Here is a 19569-nt window from a genome sequence, read left to right as displayed (position 1 = left end):
TACAAAAGTCAGTCTGAAGAATGTGTATGCTGTCGAATAAAGGTTAATGGGTGTGAAATGAATGAATGTCCACACAGGCTTCATAAGTCATAGCCATTACCTTAGTACTCGGTTTTGTGTGTGTGTGTGTCAGTGAATGTGTGTTCAGGCTTTTCCCCCCCTAGTAACACTCACTTTGTCAGGGTCTCAGTAGGCTCAGTGCACAAATGCTCCACTGTGTATACACCATTTCCTTCCAGGGAGAATTCCTGAGCATGCTGAAGGTACGCTGCAAGTGTGTGCGAGTGTGTAAGTGAGAGTTAACATCTGAAATCCTTCAACACAAGCAGGAGGACAGAAATGCTTCTTTCTCTGACCTGCTCTAGTCCTAATTCCCAGAATTTTTGCCTATATAGCTACACTACACTCCTCCCATGAGGGATGTTGATTGCTCAATAATGGGGAAAATGTACAAAAAAACATGGTCAGGAAATATGCTAGGGTGAAAAGGTGCCATTTCAGATCGGTGAACTTTCCATGTGCTCTGTTTGTTTACCCTCAAACTCACACTCCCGCTACACCACCTTACTGTGTACAGAAGGAAATCTCAATCCTCACAGACACACACAAGACGTTTCTTTTTTGAGCTTCACCAATAAAAGAAAACAAATTGATTAGCATTCAGAATGAGTGCTTTATACCCTTTCCATTCAAAGAGCTGGCACCAGTATTATCAATAAACACCTGCAACATGAAAGGAATGATTCATTCATTATCCGTTAAAATAAAAAAGCTTTTCTCAAAATTCAGTGCTGCCAGAATTCTTTAGTTAGAAATGCTAAAGTAATGGTGTGGTGCTTAAATTGTGGAGTTTATTTAAAAAGTGAACAGTCAATAACAAGGTTTAAAAGGACGGTATACATCTCACTTACCCCAAATATAGTTATTTTTCTTGTCTCATATGGCACAAGAAAGATTCGTAATCAGATTTAAAAATAAAACAAATTGTAAAATTGGATGAGTCAATATTTATATAAATCTAGAACTATATTAATCTCTACGTAACCTTCAGCTTTTTGGTAGAATTTCACCTTCAAACTTTAGGTAGCAGAGGTGGAGTAACACCAAACTGCTTTAACCCTTTACTGCAGTTAACTTCCTTTTTTTTCTTTTTTTTTTTGTAGGAAACTATTTTCCTGTAAGTTCAAAAGGTGGCTTTAACTTTGACATAAAAAAAAAAAAAAAAAGCCATTTTAGATAACCAGGAAGTACTGTTTGCAATTCCTTTTCTGCAATCACATGGCATGGTTAGGGACATCATCGGAGGGCTCTCAAAATTTGATTAATTTTTCAATATTGAGGCAAAACTGGTTAAAGGAAAAAATGTAAGGTAAGATAACATTTATTTTTTGTCATTGAAACAAGTTTATATGTTTTGAGTATTTTGTTAAATGGTAAAATGTAATTGTTGCCATTTTCTAGGTTTCAAGAGAAAATTAAGAATTCAAGGGAAAGAATTAAAAAGATACTTCACCCAAAACATGTTTGGATCTAATTTTTGTATGAGTGAGTAAATCCACTCTACATCTGTAATTCCTTTTTAGAAAATAGAACTTTTACATGTTTTCTAGGTGGAAAAACAACTCTGCAACTTATAGTCTGGAAAATTGTAATCTCATACATTTAGTGTTATTTTTGACTATATGATACTTTCCACCATTGCAAATTCTTGTGTGGCATATGTTGCCATATGGCAACAATTTAAAAAATACCCCCCATTTTTGTTTAAGTGGAACTGATTCACGTAATAAAAATCCATAAAAACTTTTTTTTATGTAAATGTAATAATTCCTGCAGTAGAGGGCTAAAGCTTTCCTGATGGTTCTAGCTGTCCACTATGGCCATCCGCTTAACTTTACAATATTCAGCTACATACTTACAACATACTGTATGTAATGAAGAAAATAGAGCAAGATGTGCTGTTATAGGAAAATAATAAACAATGAGGGTGGTGTAATGTGGCAATCTCAAAGTTTTTTATCGCTCATATACCATAGCAATCTGCCATTGATTGCAATTTTTCATTTATTCAAGAACACCATACTGTATTTTGTATCCATTTATAGTTACATTTATTGCTGTGGAATGTCCAAGAAACAAGCTAGTTCACTCCTCAGTTCCCTCATCAGCCATTCTCACTCCTGAAGTTTATAAGACAATATATGCCCCTTGTCATGTTGCTGAGAAAGTTCAACATCCAGAAGCATTTCCGTGTTGGAAAACTTAAAAGATACAGCTTTACATCTGACATCTGACAAATGGTAAATGTCTCCTTGCAGAAAACTTCACCACATCAATAATCATTTTAAACATTTTAAACAGTGTAGGCTAAGCATCCAGCAAACAATTTTGTTGTGAACGAGTTGTTACTATTGAACCAACAACACATTAGAACGAGCCATGAATGATGTGGTTATACAAAAATAATGCACACCTTCTGACCAATCAGATTTGAGAATTTACCAGCAATGTGGTTTAAACTATGTTAAATCACACGGTCACAACAGTAACTTTGTTGTGTTACTAAAAAACTGAATGTGGTTTATATGTAACACATATTCATGGAAAATCTTTTTAGACTTCTGAGGTGAAATACTGTAGATGTTTAGTCCATGTTAGCTATATTAGATTTGTAACTTCAGTAGCTCCAAAACTGTTTAGATCTTTGGCCAAACTATTCCGTTAATTCTTACCTAGCTGAAAAGCAAACAATCAAAAAGATTTCTACTAACTGTTCTAATTCAAAACCCTTTAATGCAGTATGTGTGTCATATATTAATAATACTAACACATTCAAACTCCATTAAAACATAGCACAATACCAACAATATCTCAGAAAAGTCTATCATGGCATAATTTATCACAATACCAATATGTTCATATTCCCCAGCCCTAATGGGTACTACTGTATTCCCAGTCTATTTTATTCTCTCAGCATTCCTAATATCCAGATGGCTCGTGTACACAAAGCACTTTCCTATGTATGAACATTTAATATATGTTGGTACCATATGCAGAGGAATTGACAAGGCTAGCTGCGTGGTTACTAAAACATACACACAGACAAAACATTCATTCACACGTAAACAACTACACACGTAGACGAACACACAGTATTACTAAAGCATCTGTGGCAACCGTCTGTAGAGTAATCCAAAACCAACACAGAGATACAAACATTCATTCAATCCTAAATTGCAACTAATTGAAACATACAGTATTTGCTGCAATGTAGACAGGCATACGCAACAAACAAGTGGAGAATCGGAAAATGGTAACATGGTCGCTTACTTCGTGTAGTTTTATGTAGTTATCGAGTGCAATCTAATTACTTTGAAAGCACAAACAAATAAAGACACACATACAGAGTTACAGTCTCACCGTGAGAAGGTTAAGCAGGTCGGGGTTGGCGTCTATGTTGGGCGGTGTAGTCTGGACCAGTGCCAGCTCATGCAGTATGGAGTAGAGCTGTTGGGTCTTGGTCAGATTCACACGCGTTTTCTCATCATCAGTCCAATCTGGTAGAGCCACATGCACCGCGATCAGATCCTTCAGATGAACGCCCAGGATTGGGAACCGGAAACCTGAACACTCCGAGAAGCGCCGCCGGTACTGACTGTAGTTCCCACACGATGTCACCAGATCCAGCAGACTGTTAAAGATCTGGAGCATCAGGGAAATAAGAAAGGAGACACAAATTATGAAAAACATGACATACAAATCAAAAATGAAGGACAGAAAGGAAGAATGGGGGGGAAAAGAATGAGGGGATGAAGGAAGGAAGGAAATATGAGAAAGGTAAAGAAAAGATACAAATCAGAACAAAGAAGGAGAGAGGGGATGAAGGAAGAAAGGAAAGGAAATGATTGAAAAAATGTAAGAATAACAAAAATAGCAGCATGAAAAACAGAAGGAAGGAAAGAAGGAAGACAGAAACAATGGAAAGATTAAAGAAACTAAGGAAAGAAGGGAAGACAGAAGTAAAGGAAGGAAAGGAAAGAAATAGGGCAGAAAAAGGCAAGACATTGAAAGATGACAGAACAAAGAAGGAAAGAAGGAAGGAAATGAAATGGTTGAAAAAATTAAGAACTAAAAATCAGAATGAAAAAAGGAAGGAATGAAAGAAGGATTTAAAGGAAGGAAAGAAGGAAGATGGGAACACTGGGGAGAGGAAATTATGGAAGGAAGGAGGAAGGAAGGAAGGAAGGAAGGAGGACGGAAAATCCATTGGAAGGAACAAGACAAGTAGGGAGGGAAGAAAGAAAGAAGGGAATATGACAGAGAAATGCAAGACATTGAAAGATAGCAGAACAAAGGAGAGAAGGAAATGAAGGGTTGAAAAATTTGGAAAGAATAAAAGAAGGAAGGAAAGAAAGAAGACAGGAACAGTGGAGAGAATAAAGAAATTAGGGAAGGAATGAAGGAAGGAATGAAAAACATGGAAAAAAACAATGGAAGGAACAAGGAAAGGAAGGAAGTTTCCTCTAGCACTCTTAAGGATTCTTTGGTTTGTCTCTCTTGGCAGGGGGGTGGAGGTGTAAAGGATCTACACAGAATCTGATAAATATAATAAAAAACATTATGAAGCTAAGAATAATCCACAGAACACATGAGGAACATTTTTACAGCTGTGTGTATATGGGTAATATTTCCTCAGTACTCCTAGTAGATAGTAGGAGTGTAGTAACTGACTATTGTGTTATGATATGTTATGATGAGTATGGTAATAATAAGTACAGTGAAGATGTGTGTAGCACCTTATTGGTGTCGTTACTGATGTGGGCCTGTGTCTCCTTGAGCCTGGAAATGGAGCTGTTACTGAGGCCTCCAACTACCGCCATGAGGGTGTTAAAGTTCTGCAGCTGCAACAGTTTCTACAAAGAAAGAAAGAGATCTTCTGCATGAGTTATGTGACAACAATTCATTGCATTTGTTTTTCAGTAAGCGCTTTATCCTGATCAGGGTTTGTGGTGGGTGGAGGTGCACGGCTAGCACAGAAAATAGATTTTTGGAGAAAACCATTGATTTATATCCAAGATTCAGATGGGGTGAGATGGAATAGATGAGATTAGAGATTTAGTGTAAAGATGCAGGGAGGAAACGGGGTAGCGCAAATGAAAGAGTCGTCCAAAAGAAATGATTCACAGAGAAGGAAGGACTTCAGGAAGAAATAGACCAAATAGTATAAACTGGAAACATTTAGGTTGTGTAGAGAAATAGCGGGATTGAGAGCGAGAGAGAGAGAGAGAGAGAGAGAGAGAGAGCCAAAGAGAGAGAGAGAGAGAGAGACAGCGTGTGGGTGTTGAGGTATTATCCTGGCGGGCAGAACAACAGGAGGAGGGAGACACTGATGCAGAGGAAGGAAGAATTGGGAAAATAGATAAAGTTAGACTCATGGAAAGATCAAGATATCTATCTCTCTCTCTCCCAGTAATATGCACTACTAATATGGCTGCATTGTTTCATTGTTCCAGAAGCTGGATGGGATGTGTACGCCACAGTAAGGCTTTGTGAATGAGGCTCTATGGGAGACATCCTCTGCCCTTCAACCCACAGACACACATACACAGACTGCAAAAATCAATCCCGCTCCAGCTGCTTCAACACACACACACACACACACACACACACACACACATGCCTTTTTATTGTAGCCAAATATAATTTTCAGTGAATCCACTTTTTTCACTTAGAAAGTAAAGTGGTTAATTACATCGGCCAGGTTTATGACCGAGTGTCTTAATGCTTAACGTTAATTAATGTTACTGACTCCTAAAAACCCTCCACATTATCAAAGAGAGAGATCTGGAGAAGGGATACTGTGAGGAACGATGAGGGATCAGGAAGAAAATGAGTGGGGGGTAAGTGCATCCTAGAGAGCGACTACACCAGGATATCCCACAGCACGAAAAAACAAATGAAACATCTGAGCGATGAAACATCGTTTAAAATCTACATCCAGACTTACACACAACACACACCATACAAAAACAGTGTAAAAGTTATTTGATCGACATCCCGTTCTGTCCTGTTTGAACGCAGGTGCTGCACGTGTATCTTTCTGCGAGACGTGAACTTCTCAACAAGACTCTGGCTGCGCCATGACAGGGTGAGGAAATGTTAATAAATGATGACTTTGTAAAGCTAGAGGCTGCAGGCTCATCTAAATCATTCTGGAGAAGGACATACATATGTCATGTGAGAGAAGGGGTGGAGTAACTGTTACCACCCAGAAATTTGTTTTCCTATAACAGCATGTCCTGAAGTGCTTTGAAGATAATAAGATACAGTTCCTCCCGACTAATTTGGATGCTTTTCTCTGTAAATTGGCAAACAAAATATTCCTGTAAACTTCTGAATTCATGCTGCTGCTAATATCATGAGTTACATCAACAATAAAGATTAGTGAGAATGTTCTAGAAGCAGTCATGCAGGCCAAAGTCATGACACTACCTCCAACATGTTTCACCGATGAGCTTGTATGTTTTGGATCATAAGCAGATCCTTTCTTTCTCCACACTTTGGCCTTTCCATCACTTTGGTAGAGGTTCATCTTAGTTCAAGAACTTTTGTGTTTCCAGAACATCTCTGTATTTTTTTTTTTTTTTTTTTTTTTTTTACAAATTCCAGTCTGGCTTTCTGATTCTTACTGCTGATGAGTGGTTTGCATCTTGTGGTATGGGCTCTATATTTCTGCACTTATAGTCTTTTTCAAACAGTTGCTTGTGATACCTTCACCCCTGCCCTGTGGAGGTTGTTGGTGATGTCACTGACTGTTGTTCTTTTCCTCGGCCAACCCATTTGGTTACTGTTGCTCAGTACACCAGTCGTTTATTTATTTTTCAGGACATTTCAAATTGTTGTATTGGCCATGCATATTGTATTTCCCTCTTTTCTCAGCTTCAAAATGGCTTGTTTTTCTCACGTAGACAGCTCTCTGATCTTCATGTTAGCTTATCTTTTTAACAACAAATGCAGTCTTTACAGGTGAAACTGAAGGCTAAAACCAAGAGTAGATGTTCAGAGCTATTTATTGTATAAACTATCAATCTAACAGGACACACCTGGGTAACAGGAAACACCTGTCAGTCACATGTTCCAATATTTTTACTCGCCTAGAAATTGGGTGGTCTGATACAAAACGTGCTACATTCTATGTTCTTCAACTCGTCTACATATAAATACCAGGGAATAAAAGCTGAAATTCGAAACGCTCTTGTCATGTTCATCTTGTGATCTCAAACCCAAATGTTTTCAGGCTACAGCAAAACCTTTTCGTTCCAATAGTTTCGGAGTGGACTATTTTAGAATTAGAACAAGACCATTGAAATATTTTTTTTTTTTAAACTATAAATGGGACCTCTGAAATTGTAATAGTAAGGGTAATAACAAATTTTAATTTAAAATTTGGTTTGACTCAGAAAATAAGGCTTTTTCTGCTAATCAATACTGTACAAACACTCTTTTATGAAACATGTCATGACATCTCTGTAGATTATAATTTGAAATAAATTCACTGTGTAGTCAATGTGTGATTTCAGTGGATTTGTATATATTTGTATAGGGATAGCCCGCAAACCCCTGAGTTTTATGTGCCTTTAACAGATCCATGCGAACTGAAGATCAGTTTCTCTTCCTTTATCCCTTAAGGAGGGCAATAGTGTTTAGTGTCATTCATTAACCAGCTCATAACGGGACTGACCTGTGCGACTCGTATGAAGTGCGTTATGACGGAAGCGCGCTGCTGGGCCGTGGGCTTGGTGAGCACCATAAGCTGGATCCACTGGGAGACGCTGTTGAAGAGCATGATGAAGCGCTCCAGGATGGGGTTATCCACCGTGCAACCGTGTCTCACGAAGCTGTGATAGTCCTGGAACTGAACACATGACATGCAAGGCCAACGTGTCGTATTACAAAAAAACTGGAAAGCACAAAACTTTTCGTCTTGAAGGCTTTCCCAAATTGGAAAACTTAAAGAGCAGCATTCCCACTAACAATGGAGACTCTTTTCAAAAATACTAAAGAAACATGTCCTCACAAAAAGCGTCACCATGGAATGCCCTCTATATACATGTAAGACCCTGTGTAAGTTTCTACTAAAGATAGTAGAAATGAATACATTTTAGATGTGATATAAACCTGCGATTTGCCATAAGCTAAACTACTTCCAGAGCTGCAATATAAGTTACTATAAGAAAATATAAAGCAAATGTGTGCACACACCAGAATCTTGCAAAAGGACTTATACTCCAGGTAGGTAAGATGTTCTGCGAGTTCAGAGGCATCCAAGTGATCAAAGAGGAGGGACATCTTCCTTTTTTTTGACATGGATGGCACACGCTGGGTCACCTGACGCTTCCACTTATATGAAGGGCTGAGAGGGAAAAAAGCACATAGAGAAAATGATTCTTATTATTAAGATGTAGTTCCACATTTACAAGGGATATGTACTTGAAAAGATCTTATAATAGATATTACTATATATAGTGCTGTAAATACGTATGCACCCCATCCTGATTTCTTCTGTTTTTGTGTACATCTCATGCTAAATTGTTTTCGAAATTAAAACAAAATCTGATAAAGGCAATCTGAGTAAACACAAAATACAGCTTTTAAATGATAATGTTATTTATTGAAGGAAAAAACGTTATCCAATACCAACTAGGCCTGTGTGGAAATGTATTTGCTCCCATAGTTACTAATTCCCCAAATCTATGAAACTGCATTCATAATAGGGTTCAGCTGGACTAGACACAACCAGGCCTGATTACTGCAAACCCTGTTCAATCACATCATCACTTAAATAGAACTTTTTCAACAGCATGAAGTTGGTTAAAAGGTCTTAACTAGTAACATACCATGCCAAAGTTGAAAGAAATTCCAGAAATGATGAGGAAGAAGGTGATTGAAATACATCAGTCTGGGAAGGGTTACAAAGCTATTTCAAAGGCTCTGGGACTCCAAACAACCAAAGTGAGAGCCATTATCTCCAAATGGCACAGTAGTGAACCTTCCCAGAAGTGGCCAATCTTCCAAAATTCCTCCAAGAGCACAGCAACTACTCATCCAGGAAGTCACAAAAGAGCCAAGGACAACTTCAAAGGGCCTACATGCCTCTCTCGCATTTTAAACTATCAGAAGGACACCGGGCAAAAAATGGCATCCATGGAAGAGTGGCGAGGTGAAAACCACTGCTAACCCAGAAAAACATTAAGGCTCATCTGAATTTTGCCAAAACACACCTTGATGACCCTCAAAGCTTTTGGGAGAATGTTCTGTGGACTGATGAGTCGAAAGTGGAACTGTTTGGAAGAAACCGAATTCCACAAGAAGAACATCATACCTACGGTCAAGCATGGTGGTGGAAGTGTGATGTTGTGGGCATGCTTTTCTGCTTCAGGGCCTGGGCAACTTGCAGTAATTGAGTGAAACATGAATTCTGCTCTCTACCAGAAAATCCTAAAGGAGAATGTCTGGCAAGACAATGATCCAAAGCATAGGAGTAAGTCCTAATCCTAGAAGTAAGTGAAAGACCGATCTCCATTTCTCGGAAGAGTTTGGTTGCAGTTTTTGCTAAAGGTGCCACGACCAGATTTTATGTTTAAGGGGGCAATTAGGTTTTCACATGAGTGATAGGTGTTGGATAACTTTTTTGCTTCAATAAAATAAATAAATAAAAACTGTACACAAAAACAGAAGAAATCAGGATGCGGCAAATAATTTTTTACAGGCTTGTATGCATTAGTGTGTTTATTCACTTACACACTCTCAACGTCGATGAGCTGACTCTCCTGAGCATTGCCCTCGGTGTTGAGCTGATCCCTCAGATCTCGAATCTGTTCAGCCAAAGCCGGATTAAGATTGAACTCGACAGGAAACTCTGAGATCCAGAACCTACAGGGACCGAGAGAGTGAGACAGATGACAAGTAAACTTTTGATAAAGCCTACAAATGCAATACCGTGCAACTTTGAGGTCAGAGATAGAGGTTGGATGGATGGCAGTTTTCAGACCTAGACAGGTGAATGAATAAATATGGATGAGAACTATAAAGCAAGTGAGATATTGGGATAAAGACAGAAGGGGAAAGGTAGGAAGTATGATTTTATCTGACTGAAAAAAGACATGACACATAACCCATTTTTGAGGGTAGTGACAGATGGACAATAGATAATAGGTTTCTGTCAGAAAATATAGCAGGTGAAAAAGCAAAGATGGAGTTGCAGAGAGAAAACACAATCAATAAGTATTCTTGCATAAGTATTCACCCCGTTGCCTAAATTTTTTCTGGTGGAACCAATTGCCATCAGAATTAGTTAATTAGCTGTCAATCCAATTCACAATGTGTGACAAGACTTCACAAGTGGTCTCCATCCAATCTGACAGAGTCTGAGCCAAGAAGAATGGGCAAAAATATCTGGACACAGATGTGCAGAGCTGATAGAGACGTATCCCAGCTGCAATTACAGCCAATGATGGTTCGACCTGGTGTGTGTGTGTGTGTGTGGGGGGGGGGGGGGGGGGGGTTGAATACTTTTTCCACCAATAACTGTCTGCGTTTTAGTGTAATTAACGTGTGTGTCACAAATGTTAGGCACACTGTGTAGATGAAATGCTAGACTATAACACTACAGAATGTGGAAAGGTTCAGGGGGTGAATACTTATGCAGGGTATGGAGAGAAAGCTGAATAAATAGTGCACCTACTTGACGAGGTGGCAGATTCGACTCCTGAGCTCGGCAGTGCAGCCTTCCTCCTGAGACCTGATGTCTAATTAAGGGTCGTTAACACTCCTTTAATCACTGGGAATTAATTACTGTTCCTCGGATATCAAGATCACTATGAGTAACTATCAGTCTTTTAAATGAGCAAAGCTGACAAAAGCTTGGATGAGGTGCTTAATAGGGGTGCAACAGTATGAAAAATTACCGTCCTGCCAAATATAATGATTTTCAGAACATCAGCAGTAGCAACAACTGAGCAAATCATAATACAGGTATGTATTATTATTCTGCCATTCCTTCATTGCTTCGCTTTTGTTTTGTGGATATTGACATCTCTAGATTCTTATAACTGACTCGGGCATTGCTGAAAGCATAAATAAACTAATCAATTAAAAAGTGATCAGTGTTGTCAGTCCTTATTTTCTATCCCTACTTTCACGCTAGGGAAAAATCTTTTGTCCTGAAAACACGAAAAAAAATCTGTAAACTTCGAATGTACTGTCAATAATAATCTGAATGAGTCTCCAGTGTCCTACCTACCTCACAAAAACATGTCAGTAGGTCTGAACGAGTAGGTCAATTTGTGTGCATGGCCCCTTGCTCTCAACTGGCAGCTAATCCAGTGTGTGTTCAGTAGTAGTGTATTATTATATGTAGTATTAACCTGCTTAACTGTATATTATAGATTTCATTGATGGGAGATTAGACTGAAATACGCTGGAGGGTTTCTTAAAGGGTCAAGTCGACGCAACTACAAATCCATAAAAGGTTCTTAAACAAGTTTGTAGTTTTACCTTTCCACATGATTTCCTACCACAGTTTCTAAAGAAGAGTCTAGTGACCGTTTTATCCCCTCTCAGCATCCCTTGTGGTGTCCCGCATGAAAAGCGTAGTACTTTCGGTCATGTGTTTTGTTTTGCATTCTCTCTAGCAAGAAAAAAAAAAACGAACAAAAAAAGTCTATGTGTAAAATAATAACATATGGATGCACTTGATAAAAAAATACAAATAGTAAGCACGGATAAAAGTCTCCTGCTCTCTGCTTTCTGTGGTTGGATAGACTCACATAACCGGCATGTGATGTTCACAAAGGACCTGGGTGTTTTGTTTTCACATTTGTTGTGGGGTTTTTTGAGGTTTTTTTTTTTGCTGGTGTGCTTTCTGGGGTGGGGGACACGGTAGCATAGTGGTTAGCAAGTTTGTCTCACACCTCTGGGGTCGGGGCTCGAATCCCACCTCCGCCCTGTGTGTGTAGAGCTTGCATGTTCTCCCCATCTCAGACACAGTCTACTCCGGTTTCCTCCTCCAGCTCAAAGACATGCGTTGTAGACTAACTGGCATTTCCAAATTGTCCGTAGTGTGTAAATGGGTGTGCGATTGTGCTCTGTGATTGGGTGGCACCCCATCTAGGGTGTCCCCCGCCTTGTTCCCAGAGTTCCCCAGGATAGTCTCCAGACTCCCCTATGACCCTGTGTAGGATAAGCAGTGGATGGATGGATGGATGGATGGTGTGTTTTCTGATTTGCTGTTGCATGTTTTTGTTTGGTAATGTGTTTTGCACTTAGTGTTACACTTTGTAACTGTAAGAAATACAGATGTTCACCTTGTTTGCTTGTTATTTAAAAGTAACATAATGATGGTGCAATGATGGTAATCAGGAAACAAAGCTTCATTTGGTGTACACAACACAACCTCAGCACCTCGACACATGTTTGCTTGAGACGCTAAATTATAAATAGGCGTATTTTAGTCAAGGATACTTGAGCAGGAGTTTCTTGGCCAGGTCTGTGGATGGGAGGTACCAGGGGTGCATCATCAGAAACATCCGCACCAATGGCAAGTCCTTTAATTTCCCTGTGTCATCTAGAGAAAAGCAAATAAAACCAAACAGCGGGGCATTTTTAAATCATGGCACATATGATCTTGGACAGAAAAATGGATTTTTTTTATTTTTTTTTTTAAATGGTAGAACATTTGGTATAGACAGACACATGACTCTACAGACTGACCGAAAGCATTGATGCAGGCCTTCACTAGCTCATCCACCGTGGCTGACTCGGCTGATAGCGACTCCATCTCTCTCCCAGTCACTCTTCCTCTTTATCACCCTCTCCCTCACTTCCTCCACCCCACTCTTTCTTCCTCTTTGACCACCGCTCTTTCCTCTGCTCCTCTAAATATGGAGTGAGAAAGCAAACAAATGACTTTTCAGAAATATTCATCTTGTCCTTAAATGGTAAATGGTGAAGAAAACCTGCCATGAAGCTTTTAACAATTTCACAATGCAACACTTCTTTTACAATGCTACTTTGATGCCTGATAATAAAGAAAATGGAGATTTTTCTCATTCCTATAAGGCAGCTTTCAGTGAAAAAGGGCATTCTGGTTGCGTTTGCTGAAATCTTTCGATATTGTAGTATCTACTACTACTTGGTAGTATTTGTTTAAACTACACAATACAAATGAAGCGTGTGAAAGCAAATGAATGCAGCACCGTGACATTTTCATAACAACACATAACTAGAATTCTATCAAAGTTTACGCATCAACAATTACTGGCAGAAATAACAGGCTAACTGACAGATGTGACTTTTCATGTGAGCCTCTAGGACATAATGTTAATCAATGAAACCCTAATCTGTATGAAAGCAGTAAACTGTAGTCACAACTAAGCTGACTGTTCTGGATTGTTACAGACAAAATGCTGCAGTCAGCTGTATTTAATTTTCCATCCATCCATCTATCTTCTATACCGCTTATCCTTCCTTCAGGGTAACAGGGAACCTGGAGCCTATCCCAGGGAGCATGGGGCACAAGGCGGGGTACACACTGGACAGGGTGCCAATCGCAATCGCAGGGCACACTCACATACACATTCACACACTACAGACACTTTGGCGAACGTGCTAACCACTAAGCCACTGTGCACCCACCTGTATTTAATTTTTTTTTTTAGTAGTATTATTATAACTAGCATTACTTCTGCCTGATACTAGAGACTCCTTCCATAAATGTCAAGTCAACATCTCAATGCAGAAAACTTCACCATATCAACACCTATTCTAAGGAACAAATGTGATGCTCTGCAATGTCATTATGGCTTATACCATAGAAACCACAATCTATCATTTCCTGTTCCACTTTGTCTGCATTGGTGAGACAAGAAAGCAGACACACAGACACACACACACACAAACACACAGACACACACACACACAGACTCAGTGTATTATACTCGCATACACAGGCACACATCTGTCTTGGTATCCTTGTGAAGACTTTCCATTGACATACTTATTAATTTGTGCAATAATGTAACACAATCTAAACCTAATCATAACCTTAGAAACCAAAAGGAAACGTTTTGGATGTTTTTAGTTTTTAAAATTAAGTGTTTGTTTAAAAAAACAATTAAATAAATAAATAAATGCAGTTTTTGGAAATAAACAATTCATTCATTCATTTATTTATTTATTAAAAAAAAAAAATTTAATGAGGACCTCATGAGGCCCTACCAAATATCCAGACAAAATCATATCCATATCATATTCGGGGGAAATTCGGTCCCCTTTACGACATAAAAACATTCCAACACACACAAATACAAATAAAATGTTGTCTTAATGATTTACATTACAAGCCAGGAAACCATGGTAACAATCCCTTTGAACACACACACACACACACACATAGATAACCTCAAACACTCACATAACATGGCAGACGCTTACTCTTACCAGGCAGCATAGGAAACCAAATCAGTAAATGATACCGATTGTATCAAATGCATTTACAGTAGTTTAATTCACCACATATTCATTGTTTATGCCATGTTCAAGATGCCACAGTAACTGGTTTAGTTTATTTATTTATTTTTCATTAATTGATTGCATCAATCATTAAAAGATACACACCTGATTGTAGTTCATATTTTCTAGGTTATTTGTTCTAGTAAGACAGGGGTTCTGAAACATTTGGGCCAAACAACCCCAAATGGTAATTATGAATTTTCTGCGACCCTAGCATTGACCAACCTACATTTGGTAAATTCCAGATTTATAACTTAGCACTACAGTAATATATGAACATTTTAACATATGTCAGTAATGTGTGACATGTGACTAAAACCCAAAGTAAATTTTCTTTGTACAGTCTAGTGGGAAGGATGAGATTACGTTTCTTGACACAGATTTTCAAAAGATCTTCAAACAATAGGTAAGGAATAAAATACCACAGGGTGTGTTGTTATAGAAAAATAATCCATGTCAGGCTGGTGTGATATGGCCTGATGTGAAGCAGAGTTACTGTTACCACCCTGAAATGGATCATTCATAGTGTGATTTTTCTCTTATACCATGACAGCCCCGCTATATGTTAGTCCTTACTTAAATCAGGCAAGAGCACTGAATCCTGGTGGGTAAATTCACCTCAAATCACCAGATTTTAAAAGAATGTTCCTGACTGACCATCTCAGATTTGCTTCAGATCTAGACGTTGTAAATAATGTCACTATTCTAAATAAATAGTGCGCAGAATTTCAGGTTTGTATCTGCATTAGTTTCAGAGATACAGAGGCTTTCAATATTATTACCTTGTTATTTATAGTTCAAATGTACCAACTCACCAACTCTGCATTTGCTAATGAAAACATGCTCTTTCGATTGGTGTAATTCTTTTTATGGTAAACGTTGTCATATATGGGCAATATGCATTTGAAATAAAGGCATGGAATCATTCTTCTTCCTATTATTATTATTAATTTATTTTTTTCATTTTTAACACCTCATAAATCAGAAAAATTGCATTCTTTCAGACATAAACCCAGTTGCAAAAAAAAAACAAAAAACAGAACGATTACATGAGTATTGTAATTGACGTGTTTTAATGTGGAGATATAGAGGACTAAAGCAGGTTTTTTGTTTGTTTTGTTGTAGTTGTTTTTTTTGTTTGATTGTTTTTTTTTTACAATTTTCAGCAGGCCATATATTAGCAAATATATCCAACTGTGGACATCTTAGACATATTAGAAGTTAAAGTCATCTTATACTAGACAACAATCCCGGAAGTGTATTCATCTAGCATGAATGACTCAAAATTAATGACCTCTGGAACATAAAAGGAATAAATAAATAAATAAACATTTTCTGTAGCACTCGCTTTTACAAGGGAAGCACAGGTTGCAAGCAAACTAAATTAGTGGGTATCATATGACAGAGGAAGCCAACAGACACTGTACAAAGCATTAAATGAGCTACAGTCAGTAATTTTACACCTGCAAGATTTACAAATAGGGTAGGTTACCACTTTAAAGGGAATACAATACAAATACACTATTGTGAATGAACAGTTAATCTGTTTTATAAAATCAGATTAAATACTGTTGTTTTTAGAGCCATAAATCATATGCATAAATCTCAGCAATCAATCCTAATCTAGCACATCATAACACGCAGTGCAGACGTGTTTGTTAAAATAAGGCTAAGACTACCGAATGTCAAGTAACAGCTATGGGACATTCATGATTTTGAAACCATTCTACTTGAATCTACTTGATCACTGATACATAATGAACCATAGTGGCTCAAGATGCCAGTGACACAGCGATGGTGAATTCAAAGCACACTGCTCACACAAATGCGACTCTAATCCACATAATGCAACCTATAACCCCTGGGAATCACCACACTTAGAGGATGTTCACCCAGATTTTTTACTTTGAAGCAAATAAACAAATCACAGATATGACACAAACAATTTTTGTTTAATAACTGAACATTCTGGCTTCGTGAAACATATCTCAAACAAATTAAATTAAATTAACTTTTAGGCTTTTTTTTTCCAGATCACATAGAGGAAAAAATTATGGACTCACTCATCTTGAGGAAAAAATTATGGAATCATCCAAAAAAAATAATAATAATAATTCACAATTAGTACTTTGTTGCTCCTCCTTGGGATTTTATGATGGCCTGAATTCTTTGAAGCATGGACTTCACTAATGAAAAACAATATTCTCCAACAAGCTGTTTCCAAATTTCTCGAATAATGGTTGACAGATCAGCTTTGCAGGATGCAGCCTTGTCATGGACCAATTTATTTTATTATTTTTTTATTTCCACCATAAATTTTCAATTGGATTGAGATCTGGACTGTTTGCTGGTCATGTCTGAGTTGACTGAGTTGATCTGCCTTTCCTGAAGAAAAGCTTTAACACTCATTACTCTGTGGCAAGATGCAATATCATCATGAAAAATGACTTCATCATCACTAAACCTATTTTCTGTCGATGGAATGAGAAAACGGTCCAAAATTACAGTGTACACCTGTGCATTGACTGCTGAGGTCTCCGCTCGTCCTTTACCTCACACACAACCCCATATCATAACTGAGTGGGAAAATTTTATTGCTTTCTTCAGGCAGTCATCTTTATGTGTTTCATTAGAACCGCACCAGACAAAATTCCCTGCATCGTGATTCATCACTGAATATCACTTTCATCCAATCATCCACACTCAGTCATGACTGCTTCTCTTTAGCCCACTGTAACGTTGTTTTCTTCTCTTTAGGTGTTAGTGCTTAGAGCATTTGGCTTTTCTATACGTAAATCCCATTTCATTCGGCCGATTTCTTACAATTCTGTCAAAAACACTGGCTCCTGTTCCCACCCATTTGTTTTTCATTTGTTTTGTTATGCATTTTCTATTTTCAAGGCATATTGCTTTGAGTTTTCTATCCGGACGTTTGCCGTCTTCCTAGGTCTACCTGTATGTTTTCCTTTTATAACCTTCCGATTTTGTTTATACTTGCACCAAATTTTAGACTCAGCTGACTGGGAACAACCAACATCTTTTGCCACAATCCGTGTCAGATTTCCTTCTTGAAGGAGTTTTATAATCCTTTCCATTGTTTTAATTGACAACTATCTTGTTGGGGCCATGTTTCCTTTCAAAAAGTCCAAGGTTAAGTTCTGTAAGCACTCTCTTTTAACTTCAGACTAATTTGCATCTTTAGACTTGTGCTGGTATTTGTTTTAGAAACGCAAATAACAAGGTGATTCCATATTTCTTTCCTCTACTTGATCTGGAAAACAAATACAGCAATAATTAAAACAATTAAATTTATCTGAGATATGTTTCACAAAGCCAGAATGTTCAGCTATTACACAAAAACCTTTTGTGTCATATCTGTGATTTGTTCATTTACTACAAAATAAAAAATCCGGGTGAACATCCTCCAAGTGTGCTGATACCAATTTCTGCTAGGGGTTGAAAAAGATCGAGAGACTGAAGATCTGCACTTCAGGGATAAGTTTGATTTCAAGTCAACCTTGCCTCTTTTGTCCTCCCCTTCATAATCTTCCTGTGAAAAATGTGAAAAGGTTTTATGGATTTATCATTTAAACAGGTACAGCACTGGCTGCTCAGTGATATATCATTCATACAGACTACAAAGCAGGATGAGATGTAATGCTCTATAGCTATAAACTGTCTCAAATCAATATGAATTGGCTCTGTAATTAAATTTCAAGCAGTTCAAATGAAACAGCAAGTACTTTATTTAGTTTAAAAGAAAACTCTAATGAAAAACCCATTCAACGTGTTTATATTAAACTATCTCGGATATGATTAGCGACTCAGGTGCTAATTTGCTGTTCTTTTTCATTATTCCTGTGAGAAGTTAGCGGTTGGGTGCAACGCTAAAGGGCTCATCAGGTTTCACTGTTGGGTGCTAAAAACAGACCCGAGCCTCTTTTCTCACCAAACAATTTCATGTTGTACGATATATTAACGAGAAATCCAACAGAGGACACAACAAACGTTGGACTCAAAGCTGTAGCTGAGACTCGGATCTTATAGCACCGTAGCTGAGACTCGGCTCAGCTAGTTAGCAATCTACAAGATGACAAGCACTAGCACTGACAGCTGTATTAGTACGGAAGTTGAATATGTTATAGATAGAGTGTACAGATGGACAGACTAAAGGAGTAAAGCATTACTGCAAAGTATGTAATTTTTCAAAGGGGGGGGGGGGGGACACCTCCATGAAACACCTCAATGAAAGCTTGTGTTGTGTTAGCAACAAGCTAGCCAGCTAACACATTAGTGATTGTGAGTTTATGATGTATTTGCTTTCTCAAATGTCAGTGTTATTCAGTTGAGGTCATAAGTTTACATACTACATATATTATGTAGCTTCTGAAGGGCAGTATTAAAAGAAAAATTAAGATCTTTAAATAAAATAACAACTTACACCAATCACCGTGTTCAAATGTTTACACCCCAAGACTCTTAATGTATCGTGTTGCCTTCTTGAACATCAGTGAACGTTTGCACCCTTTGTAATAGTCGTGTACGAGTCCCTCGGTTGTCCTCAGTGTGAAAAGATGGATCTCAAAATATTATAGCCGCTGTTGGAAAGTGGTCAAATACACAGAAGATGCTGGAAAAGCAAAGAATGTGCAGGACCTGGAGGATTTTTCTGAAGAACAGTGGGCAGTTTAACTGCTCAGGACAAACAAGGGACTCATCAATTATCACAAAACATAAAAACAGTCATTGATCATCCAGGTAACGACACACAGTATTAATAATCAAGCGTGTGTAAACTTTTGAACGGGTTCATTTGTGTAAATTGAGTTATTATTGTGTCTTGTGGTTTATATGTATACATCTGTTATGTGAAATAACGTATTCAGGGCAGCAGTGAAGGCGTATGTAAACTTATGACCTCAACTGCAGATTTAACCAACGACCATGTCTATGTTGATTGAGCTACAAGTATGTGATAAGTAAGTAAGAAAGTGGCAT

The 19569-nt window shown here is 38.0% G+C and overlaps 1 protein-coding gene across 4 annotated transcripts in view; it reads right to left on the bottom strand.

The window, feature by feature from the left end:
* The window catches only part of LOC128604189 (RAS guanyl-releasing protein 2-like), a 54623-nt gene that overhangs the window by 20807 nt on the left and 14247 nt on the right, over positions 1-19569 (bottom strand). For all 4 annotated transcript variants that reach the window (XM_053619091.1, XM_053619090.1, XM_053619089.1 and 1 more), the window contains exons 2-9: positions 12772-12935; positions 12523-12625; positions 10745-10801; positions 9802-9933; positions 8263-8413; positions 7742-7915; positions 4797-4913; positions 3421-3702 (exon numbers count right to left, since the gene is read on the bottom strand). In XM_053619091.1, the coding sequence (XP_053475066.1) occupies positions 3421-3702; positions 4797-4913; positions 7742-7915; positions 8263-8413; positions 9802-9933; positions 10745-10801; positions 12523-12625; positions 12772-12838 (1083 nt within the window). In that variant the 5' untranslated portion in view covers positions 12839-12935. The remainder of the gene's footprint in view (positions 1-3420; positions 3703-4796; positions 4914-7741; positions 7916-8262; positions 8414-9801; positions 9934-10744; positions 10802-12522; positions 12626-12771; positions 12936-19569) is intronic.

The sequence above is a fragment of the Ictalurus furcatus genome, chromosome 29, assembly GCF_023375685.1.
Source record: "Ictalurus furcatus strain D&B chromosome 29, Billie_1.0, whole genome shotgun sequence".
Lineage (NCBI taxonomy): Eukaryota > Metazoa > Chordata > Actinopteri > Siluriformes > Ictaluridae > Ictalurus > Ictalurus furcatus.
The sequence above is the reverse complement of the archived record's forward strand: the minus strand, read 5'-3'. Positions and strand labels throughout refer to the sequence as shown.